Source organism: Centroberyx gerrardi, chromosome 4 (genome assembly GCF_048128805.1).
Source record: "Centroberyx gerrardi isolate f3 chromosome 4, fCenGer3.hap1.cur.20231027, whole genome shotgun sequence".
In the NCBI taxonomy this organism is placed as follows: Eukaryota; Metazoa; Chordata; class Actinopteri; order Beryciformes; family Berycidae; genus Centroberyx; species Centroberyx gerrardi.
Window position 1 is genome coordinate 3,259,337 of NC_136000.1, and position 11,836 is coordinate 3,271,172.

Genomic DNA, 11,836 nt, shown 5'->3' on the forward strand with positions numbered 1-11,836 from the left:
AGGTGGAGGTGTAAGATCTGCTGAGGGACAGCTAGTTAACAAAGACATTCATCGTTTGATAATAAACATAAATGATTTTAAGCTAAACTAATGATTACAAGCTAAAGTAACTTACAAGCTTCTGCAGCATGTTTTTGCCACCAGGTGGCGCCAGTTAACTTGATTAGAAATCAACAAAATGGACCAGAGGCTAACTGGGTCTCTTGTTATTGCTCTAGAACAAACTAAACCAAACCAAGCCAAACCAAACGCACCTCCTTCCTGAGCGGGGCGAAGGGCAGGGAGGTGCAGTTGAAGAGGTCGGGGGGGAGCCAGCCATGTTGGTCGCTACAGTGACGGACTGCAGTGCCTGAGGGACAGAGAGCAACTGTAACATGCATCAACACACAGCTAACACTGGAGACATGTGCTGTTCATGTGAAACACTGGAGACATGTGCTGTTCTGTCATGTTAAACACTGGAGACACATGTGCTGTTCTGTCATGTTAAACACTGGAGACACATGTGCTGTTCATGTTAAACACTGGAGACACATGTGCTGTTCATGTTAAACACTGGAGACACATGTACTGTTCTGTCATGTTAAACACTGGAGACACATGTGCTGTTCTGTCATGTTAAACACTGGAGACACATGTGCTGTTCTGTCATGTTAAACACTGAAGACACATGTGCTGTTCATGTTAAACACTGAAGACACATGTGCTGTTCTGTCATGTTAAACACTGGAGACACATGTGCTGTTCATGTTAAACACTGGAGACACATGTGCTGTTCTGTCATGTTAAACACTGGAGACACATGTGCTGTTCTGTCATGTTAAACACTGGAGACACATGTGCTGTTCTGTCATGTTAAACACTGGAGACACATGTGCTGTTCATGTTAAACACTGGAGACACATGTGCTGTTCTGTCATGTTAAACACTGGAGACACATGTGCTGTTCTGTCATGTTAAACACTGGAGACACATGTGCTGTTCTGTCATATTAAACATCAGACTGTTTGAATCTCATTTCCCAGCTAAAGACAGAGCTTACAGTGAAAATCAGGTTTCTCTGGTTGTTCAGACTGGAGATTATTTTACTACTGTGACGGTGACAAGTATGATAAATAATATGATATAATGAAACACTGATGATGACAATGATGATGATGAACCCAGAGGAGTATCGCAAGGCAAATGCACACACATTTCCATTGCATGCTGACAAATAGCCTACATGTAAAAGTACTGTATATGTGTATGTAGCACTCTCCTCACCTGTGGAGCCTTTGGGACATTTCATGGCTGCAGGTTGACCGAACTGAGTCTTCGGCCACCAGATCCCTGCTTCAAAAGCCCTGGGGCAACCTTCATACACAACTGGAGGAGGGAGGGAGCGAAGGAGGGAAGGAGGGAGGGAGGGAGGGAGGGAGGGAAGGAGACAGGGAAGCAACTGTGAAAACAAGCTCATTCTTTTGGTCGAGAGGAATAAAAATAGTATTAGTATTAGTAAAAATAGTATCCTATTCGGCCTAATGGATGGTTTTGAAGAAAAATTGGCAGAACAAGTGAGGAAATATCGTCACCTGTTCGACTCCTCAGAGGGATTTTAAAGACAAAAAAGGCAAAAAAACGATGAACTCCTGGGGGAAACTGCAGCAGCATCAATGTAGTTTTCATAAGACGCCTGTTGACACTTGTCTTATAACTACAGAACAGCCTTTAGTGTATTATAAAGCTTTATAAACCTGCTGTCCCAACAACACAGAGAGTATATAGAGCGCTAGAGAGTGTTCTCCATCAGCGTACCCACACAGCCGCCGGCGGTGACCTCGGCGTACGGGTTGTCACAGCGGTTGCACTGGCGCCCGATGACGCCCGTCCTGCACTGGCACTGTCCCGTCTGGGCGTCACAGGAGCGAGACGCGGCGCCCAGCTGGAAACACTCGCAGGGGAAGCAGGCGTCACTGCCCTCCGGACGGAAGTAGTTATCCTGGAAAACAGAAGAGGAGTTGAGCTGTGAGCGGACGAACCGACTAGCTGCCGGAGAGAAACCTAAATGAAATTATTTTGCTGTAGAGAGAGAGAGAGGTGATCTTTCTCGAAGGAAAGTCCTGTCATTTAGGAAGTTTGTCTCCGGTCTGTGGGACCAAAAAATGTAAGAAAACCCCAAAACAAAACAAAACAAAACAAAACTGCACAACAGAAACCGTTTCAATGATAGCTATATGCTGTATTTCCATTTCTGAAGTCATTTCCTGAAATTCATCACTCAAAAATACAGAAGATCCAGTCTGTAAAAGTTTTCTCATTTCATTTTCTCATCATAAGGCACCCTTTGTCTTTTAAAGTACCTAATATGTACTTACTTAAAGTACCTATATTAAATGCTGCATAATCTTACTTGGAAACAAAAGCCTTTGAAATCTATCACACACATTTCCTCTAGAGGTTTAGCTGCTGAATGTAAAACTGAAGGTATTTTGCTGATGCTCTTATCCAGAGGAAACAGCTTCAGCTCAGTGGCTCCTGTGATGTTGGTCAGCTAGGAAATTAATTCTGCTGCTGCCTCAGTGTGAAGTCACTCGAGGCATCATACGACCACCAGCTGCATAATTAAAGTGTAACATGTAATGTGAATGCAATCAGCTAAAGCTCCATATGATTCAGTTTCCAACTCTCCTCTGTCTCAGGAGCAGAATAATGTTCTTCATGATGTTCTGCAGATAAATGTTTAGTTTAAGTTGAATTATATGAGTTAAACTGAGAGAATACAAGAGAAGACAAAGTCGTCACAATACTGGACTCTGATTGGCCGACAGCAGCGGTTCCTCTAATTCAAATGAGGTAAACCTGCTGAGTGGAGGCTGTCCAGTTCAAATGCTGCAAACTGGATCCTGATTGGACGGATTTCAGTCATTGTTTAGTGAGGGAGCCAATCAGGACCGAGTCCAGTTGTGATGCGTTTCCTGGAGAGGTGTGACCAGTCAGCTTTGCTCGAGTCCCAAGTCAGTCTCAAACAAATCAAGAACAAATCAATTTAATATCTTTAAGAAAACTAAATATCTAGAACTTTTCAATGTAATATGGTTTTAATAGGATAAAAACTTGGTAAGAGCATCATGAGTTTGATTTCTATAATCAGTTTCAACTTCAATAAATTCAATCATTCCATACAAATTCAGAAAACAGAATTTAAATTCAGTCGTCCGCTGGAACAAATCTCATCACTTTCAATCTGAGTCATTTACACAAACACAAGATCTCAAGTCAAGACTTTAGAAACCTTTTCAAGTCATCAAAGTACAAGTCAGAGTCAAGTCCCAAGTCACCAGAACCCAAGTCAAGTCAAGTCTTCTCTTCATGCATCAAGTCAAGTCTCACGTAATTAAAACTGTGACTTGAGTCTGACTTGAGTCCCCACCTCGTAGTCTGAAACTACCTGGAATAAAGGACGGAGTTTTGAAAATGCAGGAATAAAATCACATTTTAAGAACGTCTTCATTAAAACAGACAGGGAACTGTCCGGCAGGCTGCTGCAGTGTGTGTGTGTGTGTGTGTGTGTGTGTGTGTGTGTGTGTGTGTGTGTGTGTGTGGTGTTCGTACCTTGCAGCGGCACTCTCCGGTGGTCTGGTTGCAGTCCCGGTTGAAGCCTTTGGTGACATCACAGTTACAGGGTCCGCACACCGCCCCGCCCCACCAGCCCCGAGCGCAGGGCAGGCTGGCTCTGAAACCAGGCACAGCAGGTCAATACTCATATTGATCATGATGCTCATATTCATATCAAACGTGGAAGTGACGAGTTACATTTCCTCTTGAAATTAAACAGCGTTTTGTGTATTGGCACTTTTTTGTCAGTATTTTTCACAAATTTATTGTTACTTCAGTATGTTTTGACTAAAGCACAACCATTACAAAGTACATATCTTAGGTTTAAAGTCACAATGAAAAGAAAACACCATAATATGCACCTATGTAACAATAAATACAAAAAAATTTACAAATTTCTTATTTTCTTGTATTTTTATATCAAAATTACATTATTTTGATGGTGACCTCATGTTGACCCAGGAGGCGTAAATACAATTTCACCCAATAAAACATCACAGATTTTGAACACTCTCATCCAATAAAACTGCCTTTCTCTCCCTAACTGATCTCCCATTGGTTTACCCTTTTGAATGATCCCTCTCTGCGTTATGTCCCGCCTCAACTTCCTGTTTCAACAGGAAATACGTCAAATTACAAAAGCAAGATGCTCTCAAAAAGAGATTCTTTTTCACATTCCCAAAGTGGAAGTGAGCAGGACCAAAAACATCAAACAGAGTTCAAACTGAAACAAACACAATCTGAAACCAAAGCCAAGAAAAAAAGATTTGCATTCAGAAGATTACCCCCGAGGTAGGTGTGTGTGTGTGTGTGTGTGTGTGTGTGTGTGTGTGGTGTGTGTGTGTGTTTAGGGTCACTGAGGTAAAGCCAGGAAACAATGTGGAGGACCGTCCAGCAGCATGAGGGGGATTTGATGTGACCTCATCTGACCCAACAAACACTTTCACTGCACTCATTCATTCAATTGCTTTTCCTACTTATTCCTCCTCAGGCTGGGTGTAGAGCTCAACAGTGACCGCCCACTTTTGAACGGCTCCGGTTCCAGGAAGTGAATTTCCCATTCATTCCTCCACTGACGTTTCAGAAAATCCTTATATAAAGAGTTTTAAGCCTGGAAGCAAGCCGACCAACTACGAGATGAATCGTGACCATAAAACATTTGATTCGGAGCAAAAAAAAATTGGAAAACAGAAAAAAAGGCAAAGGGGTTTTTTTTGTGCCTTTTTTTCCGTTTTCCAAATTTATTTATTTTTGTTCCGAATCAAATGTATTTACTTTCAGCTGTGTGTGTGTGTGTGTGTGTGTGTGTGTGTGTCAGGGGCTAACCCACCTGTGCTGGCAGTAGTCTCCATGGTAACCGTTGCCACAGTGACAGCGGTAGCCGTGGGGGGGGCGGGGCTGGCGGACGCAGGACGAGGCGTGCTGACAGGGGTTCAGCTGACAGGCGTCCACACAGCCGCTCCCAAAGAATCCTGGGAAATGGAGCGCCATGTTACAGGTTACAGGTGACTGCTGGAGGGGTGGAGCACGCTGCCAATCAATCAGTCAATCAACCAATCAGTCAATCAATCAATCAATCAATCAGTCAAACAGTCAATCAATCAATCAATCAATCAATCAGTCAATCAATCAATCAGTCAATCAATCAAACAGTCAATCAATCAGTCAATCAATCAATCAGTCAATCAATATGTTCACCCAGTACTAAGGGTATGAGAAGTTTATGTCATTCATTCACTCATTTGTTTGTTCATTCATTCATTCATTCATTCAATCAATCGTTTATTCATTCGTTTGTTCACTTGTTTGTTCATTCCTTCATTCATTTGTTTGTTCATTCCTTCATTCATTTGTTTGTTCATTCATTCATTCATTTGTTTGTTCCTTCATTCATTCATTTATTCATTCATTCATTCATTCGTTTGTTCATGTTTGTTCATTCCTTCATTCCTTCATTCATTTGTTTGTTCATTTTCATTCATTCATTCATTCATTTATTCATTCATTCATTTGTTTGTTAATGTGTTTGTTCATTCATTCATTCATTCGTTCAGCAGGACACAGCAGTGTTGTTCATACACAAAGTTTTACTGTGGTGACAAAATGTCACCACAGTAAAACAGATTTCGATTTTAATTTTAGTTGCTTTCAGCCCTTTCCTCACACCATGTAACCATCTGTGTGTTTGAACAGGAATCATCACAGAGCGCAGGATGAAACATAAACCTTCATGTATTCCTGCATATTTATAATGAAGACAAGCCCACACAGCTGTAAGCAAAGTGCTTTCACAATATTTACTTGTAATGGTTTCAGAGTCAGAGTTTAAATGTAAGTCAGTAAATCTGGGTCAGTAGTGTCAGTAGTGTCACAGTGAGAGTTCCTTTTACCCATCAGACTCTCTGTTTTAGCATCATCAATATCCTTTTCTCTTATTATATTTTTGTTCCTATCCTGTTCTTTGCTGCAGCACTGACTCAGTCTCTTCTGTTACAGTAACAGACAGGGTGTGTGTCTGTTGTTCTGACAGACAGGGTGTGTGTCTGTTGTTCTGACAGACAGGGTGTGTGTCTGTTGTTCTGACCTGGCTGGCAGATGCAGGCGTGCGCGCCCCAGCGGTCGCTGCAGCGGCTGTGCTGCGGACAGGCGGCGGCGGCGCAGGCGTCGGGCACGGCGCAGCCCTCCTGCACCCCGACCCGCTCGCCCCCCCGCATGTCCACGTTCGCCAGCTTGGTGGCCGTCTCGCCCATCCGCACCCCCTGAACACACAGAGGGTCAGAACATCCCACAGTTACATTCGACTCCTGCACATCACAGATCAGTGTTGACAGGGTTGACGTGTGGGCCTCAATTTTAAAATTTAATTGAACCTTTATTAAACTAGATTAGTCCTGGTGAGATCAAAGAGACAGCAGCACATTTAGTTACAAAGAACAACGATGAAGACTTTTCATAATAATAATCTGACACAAAGTGAGAGTCGTTTCCCATCAGATTCACCTTCCACAGTCTCAACAAGCTTTAACTTCACTAACTATCAGCCTCTTCAGCTGCTACTGACTTTAATGTAGAACTTTTAATGGTGTATGATCATATATCACAATTTTAGTTTCCATAAACAATAATCGTACAATATTGAAAATGTTGAAACATTTCATTTGACTTAGAAAATTAGAAAACTGCAGTGAAACAATGTTTTTCCTCAAATCACCACCCATAAGTCGGGGGTAAAATCACAATACTTTATCCTTTAACAGAGTAAAGTCAGGCGTTACTGTTCCAGCATCAGTAATCTCATTACAGTTCCTGATCTAACAGACCGGTTGTTACTTGCGTTTCATTCTTCAGCCTCTTTAACTCTTTATTGGTGTAATATCTAAGAAAGATTCCCCTCGTCTTCTGCTGCCTTCAAGTCCAGTCAGAAATGTCAGAATCACAGCAGAGCGACACGAAGGAGCCGACAAAGTGGGAAATACGACTCAGAAAGTCTGAATTTAATCCTGCAGGCTCTGTCTTTATTAAAAACCTTAAAAGGCAGATTTAGTGTCTGTCATTATTTAGATTCTTCTGCTCCACAGGATTGAGACCGTGGGTGTTTCCTCCTCACCTGGATGCAGCCTCTCCACCCGCTCATCACCGAGCCGTTCTTCTTCATCAGGCCTCCGACAAACAGACTCCTGAGTCTGAGGCCGGGCAGCTCGTTACCGATCTCCACCGACCGCTGGAAGACACCCAGCACACGCGTGACGCAACGCACACGTGACATATAAAACATATAAAGCACACAGGCTGTACTGTACACTGCAAAAACTGCCTTCCATATCATTTTAACATCAATAAATCATCACATGCAGTGTAATAACTGTAAACCCTCTGTCTCACACCAGTAGTATTGTTAGTTCTAGTGTTTCTCCACATTAAGACTACATTTCCCATCAGCCCCGTTGCTTCCTGCCCCTTCTCCCCCCTCCCTCCTCCCTGAAGAGGATCAACATGTTGGAAGTGATTTCTCCATCTTCCTTTCCCTCCTTCCACCATCTGCTGCCAGAAACTCTTTCAGCTTTAGCTCCGTTTGCTCTGGAAGAACAGAAGAAGAACCTCTTCCTGTTTTGTGCCGTAAAGCGATCCAGCAGATTTCCCTCCAGAGGATGCAGAGTAGAGGCCGTTTTTATGTCTCTAACTTACTGTACCTGGAACATGCCGTAGTCCAGCGACACCAGAGCCATGTACTTGATGTCCTTGCCGTCCTTGCCGCTCTTCAGCTCCACCAGGATGTGATGCCACTCGCCGTCGTCGACCCGGACCTGAGGGAAGTCCAGCAGGGCGACGCGCTTCACGCCCAGAAACACCTGGAAACGCACGTGTCTGCTGCTGAGCTGGACAGACAGACAGAGGGACGAGACAGACAGACAACAGACAGACAGACAGACAGACAGACAGACAGACAGACAACAGACAGACAGACAGACAGACAACAGACAGACAGACAGACAGAGGGACGAGACAGACAGACAGACAACAGACAGACAGACAACAGACAGACAACAGACAGACAGACAGAAATATTAGCCGGAAATGTAAGCTAGCATCAGCCTTTGACCTGACCTGGCATGAGTTTTGTCCACTGGCCACAGAAGCTGGTAAAGCCCAAAATTCAAAAAGCGTTTTATCAGTCAAGCAGCATTTTCTAATAGAATCGGTCGTCTACTGGTCAAAGTAAAGCAACATTTACCAGCATTTGGCTTGTTGCTGATAACTTTAATGGTAACTTTCCCACCATGGATGTAGCATAATCTTGACTGTGCAAATTTTCTTCTGTCCAAAACTTTAACAGTCTTTAAGGAAAAAAGAAGGAAGAGTTGAATAACTTGAATGCAGCTGAAGGAGTTCCTACCTCTCCTTTCTGCATCTAGCACTTCTTATTCATCATTCAATATCTGTTCCGTCTCAGCAAACTCAAAATGATCAGCATATCAAACAAAGTTGCTAAAAAATCACTACCAAATTCACAACCATTACCACCCTAAGTGACAAATTTACATTGGACCTAGCCAGATGCATCACTAATGATCCCACCCATATCCTGTACAGTGAAAACACATTCATGCCATCTGGACAGCGCTTCAAGATGGCTGCAGCAAAAACAAACTTTGTTCCCCGCAGCATCAAACTAATGAACTGGCACAAATGCACTACCTGGCTCTCCTGCATGTTGAAATGTTTCACTATCATTCCTGCTGTGTGCTTTATGTCTGTTCTTTGATGTCTTAAATGTTATCTCAATGCTCTTACATGCAAGGCAAATTCCTGCACAAGGCTAAATAAATGAAATCTGAAATCTGAATCTTCTCCTGTTCGACGGCTCTGACCCCCCGGCAGTCCTCGCTGAACTGAAGCTTACGACAGCAGCGTCGGCCGAACGCGGCGCAGTACCGCTCCTCACCAGCAGGTGGATCCTGGAGAAGTCTCCAGCGTTGGCCTGCAGCAGCGTCCCGGCCGCCTGCCGCGTCCTGAACATCAGCCCCAGGTACCAGGGGACGGCGATGGTCACCTCCGGCTCCCGCCACCACACCAGGGCCTGGCCGTCGAACTGCTGCGGGGACGGCATCACTGGAGGAGGGGGGGGAGGGGGGGATGCATGAGCTCCAACCATCAGCCACACAGATATATTAAGGTCTCATGGTCAGTTTGTGATACGGGACTTTCCTCTTTGTCCCTTTAATATCTACATAACAAGCTATTAAGGAGGTGAAGGTTCAAAGCCTCAGAGACGACAGATTTATTCATTTCTTCACTGTGGAATGTAGGAATGTGAAGGTTTCATTAACAGGACATGACTTTCACTGTCTGCTTCCTCTCTCTCTCTCTCTCTCTCTCTCACACACACACACACACACACACACACACACACACACACACAGCCCTCACCTTGCTCACAGTTCCTGCCTCCGAACCCCAGCGGACAGTCACAGCTGTAGGAGCTCCATCTGTTCACACACACTCCTCCGTTCTGACAGACCACACTGCTGCAGAAATCCTCCTTCGCCGGACAGCCTGGGCACAAACAGTCAGTCAAACAGTCAGTCAGTCAAACAGTCAGTCAGTCAAACAGTCAGTCAGTCAGTCAGTCAGTCAGTCAAACAGTCAGACAGTCAGTCAGTCAGTCAGTCAGTCAAACAGTCAGTCAGTCAAACAGTCAGACAGTCAGTCAAACAGTCAGTCAGTCAAACAGTCAGTCAGTCAGTCAGACAGTCAGTCAAACAGTCAGTCAGTCAAACAGTCAGTCAGTCAGTCAGTCAAACAGTCAGTCAGTCAAACAGTCAGTCAGTCAAACAGTCAGACAAACGGTCAGACAAACAGTCAAACAGTCAGTCAAACAGTCAGTCAGTCAAACAGTCAGACAAACGGTCAGACAAACAGTCAAACAGTCAGTCAGTCAGACAAACAGTCAGTCAAACAGTCAGACAAACAGTCAAACAGTCAGTCAAACAGTCAGACAAACAGTCAGTCAAACAGTCAGTCAAACAGTCAGTCAAACAGTCAGTCAAACAGTCAAACAGTCAGTCAAACAGTCAGTCAAACAGTCAGACAAACAGTCAAACAGTCAGTTAAACAGTCAGACAAAAACCATCAGTAAAACAGTCAGTCAGTCAAACAGCCAGTCAAACAGTCAGTCAGTCAAACAGTCAGTCAGTCAAACAGTCAGACAAACGGTCAGACAAACAGTCAAACAGTCAGTCAAACAGTCAGACAAACAGTCAGACAAACAGTCAAACAGTCAGTCAGTCAAACAGTCAGTCAGTCAAACAGTCAGACAAACGGTCAGACAAACAGTCAAACAGTCAGACAAACAGTCAAACAGTCAGTCAAACAGTCAGACAAACAGTCAAACAGTCAGTCAAACAGTCAGACAAACAGTCAAACAGTCAGTCAAACAGTCAGACAAAAACCATCAGTAAAACAGTCAGTCAGTCAACAGTCAGTCAAACGATCAGACAAACAGTCAGACAAACAGTCAGACAAACAGTCAGTCAAACGGTCAGACAAACAGTCAAAGCAGAAAACACAAAACAGCACCATGCTTCATTCAGCATATTCTATTCTGTTCTATTTAAAAGTATTTATCCTGAGGGACAAATATGAAATCAACACAGTAAACAGTAAAACAGAAAAAATGATTTAGACAAACAGAAACTGACGTGGTCGACCAACATCTTGTGGTAAAACAAAACGCAGCATGTGTTGATATCAGAAAGATGTTTAGGCAGCAGCTCAATTCATTTTGGCTTCGCTGTATTTTTTTTATTCGCTGTATGTTTTTCAGTGTTGTTTCAACATCTGTTCACCGTCTACATCTGATTAAACTTGTTTTATACTTTAACACACATATGTGAAGAGTCTCTGGCCACTTTGTGTTGTTCTTCTTCTTTCTTGTTTATTTCTCTGTTTGTACTCAGCTGCTTTACTGCTGTGGAAAGCACTTTGTGGCCAGTTTCGGTGAAATCACCTTTACATCATGTCGACTCGGCGTGGCGGGATGCTGAAGGATTGTGGGAGCAGAGCGGAGCGTACCTGCTGCGGTGCCGTTGTTGGCGATGAAGCCGGCCATGTCCACCGGCCGGCTGTCCACGCTCAGGTCCTTCATGCAGCCCACGAAGTCCCGGCTCTTCACCGGGAAATCCTCCGGCAGGTTGGGAACGCCGCCCAGCAGCAGCGGCCCCGTCAGGTCCAACGATCTGGAGGACGCAGTTTCACTTTTTACAGTTTCACTTTTTATAGTTTCACCGTTTACTACAGAGAGTGAGCAGGGAGGAGTTCAAGGTCTGGGTCGGGGGCGTTTGGACAGGACACATGGATGTTAACGGGAGTAAAACACACAGAGAGCTGCATAGTTAATTGAAAAAACAATCAAAGTCGCAATATGAACTTCTGCAATTTCCAAATCTCAGAGGCTGCAATAAAGTTTTTAAGCGAGAGCAGCGTCCAAACTGGATTTGTGAACAAGGAGTTTTTTAGAGCTGCAGGTAATCTTTGGTCCATGAATCAAAACCTTTCATCAGACTCACCAGACTTTTTTTTTTACAAAATCACTTTACATTTAAACTATTTTAAAGTTCTAAAAAATGTATGACAAGAAAAACTTTAAACTGCATTTAAATCGCAATGGCAATATTCTGTCAAATAATCACAATTAGATTTTTTGTCAATATCTTTCAGCTCTAGTTGAGAATCTCTTTTT

The 11,836-nt window shown here is 43.6% G+C and overlaps 1 protein-coding gene across 1 annotated transcript in view; it reads right to left on the reverse strand.

The window, feature by feature from the left end:
- Positions 1-11,836, reverse strand: part of LOC139919910 (cadherin EGF LAG seven-pass G-type receptor 1) — a 65,980-nt gene that overhangs the window by 14,938 nt on the left and 39,206 nt on the right. Inside the window, exons 7-17 of the mRNA XM_071909787.2 lie at positions 11,170-11,333; positions 9,526-9,651; positions 9,041-9,207; positions 7,788-7,973; positions 7,205-7,318; positions 6,182-6,356; positions 4,928-5,069; positions 3,595-3,715; positions 1,798-1,981; positions 1,267-1,368; positions 255-349 (exon numbers count right to left, since the gene is read on the reverse strand). Of these exons, the coding sequence (XP_071765888.2) occupies positions 255-349; positions 1,267-1,368; positions 1,798-1,981; positions 3,595-3,715; positions 4,928-5,069; positions 6,182-6,356; positions 7,205-7,318; positions 7,788-7,973; positions 9,041-9,207; positions 9,526-9,651; positions 11,170-11,333 (1,576 nt within the window). The remainder of the gene's footprint in view (positions 1-254; positions 350-1,266; positions 1,369-1,797; positions 1,982-3,594; positions 3,716-4,927; positions 5,070-6,181; positions 6,357-7,204; positions 7,319-7,787; positions 7,974-9,040; positions 9,208-9,525; positions 9,652-11,169; positions 11,334-11,836) is intronic.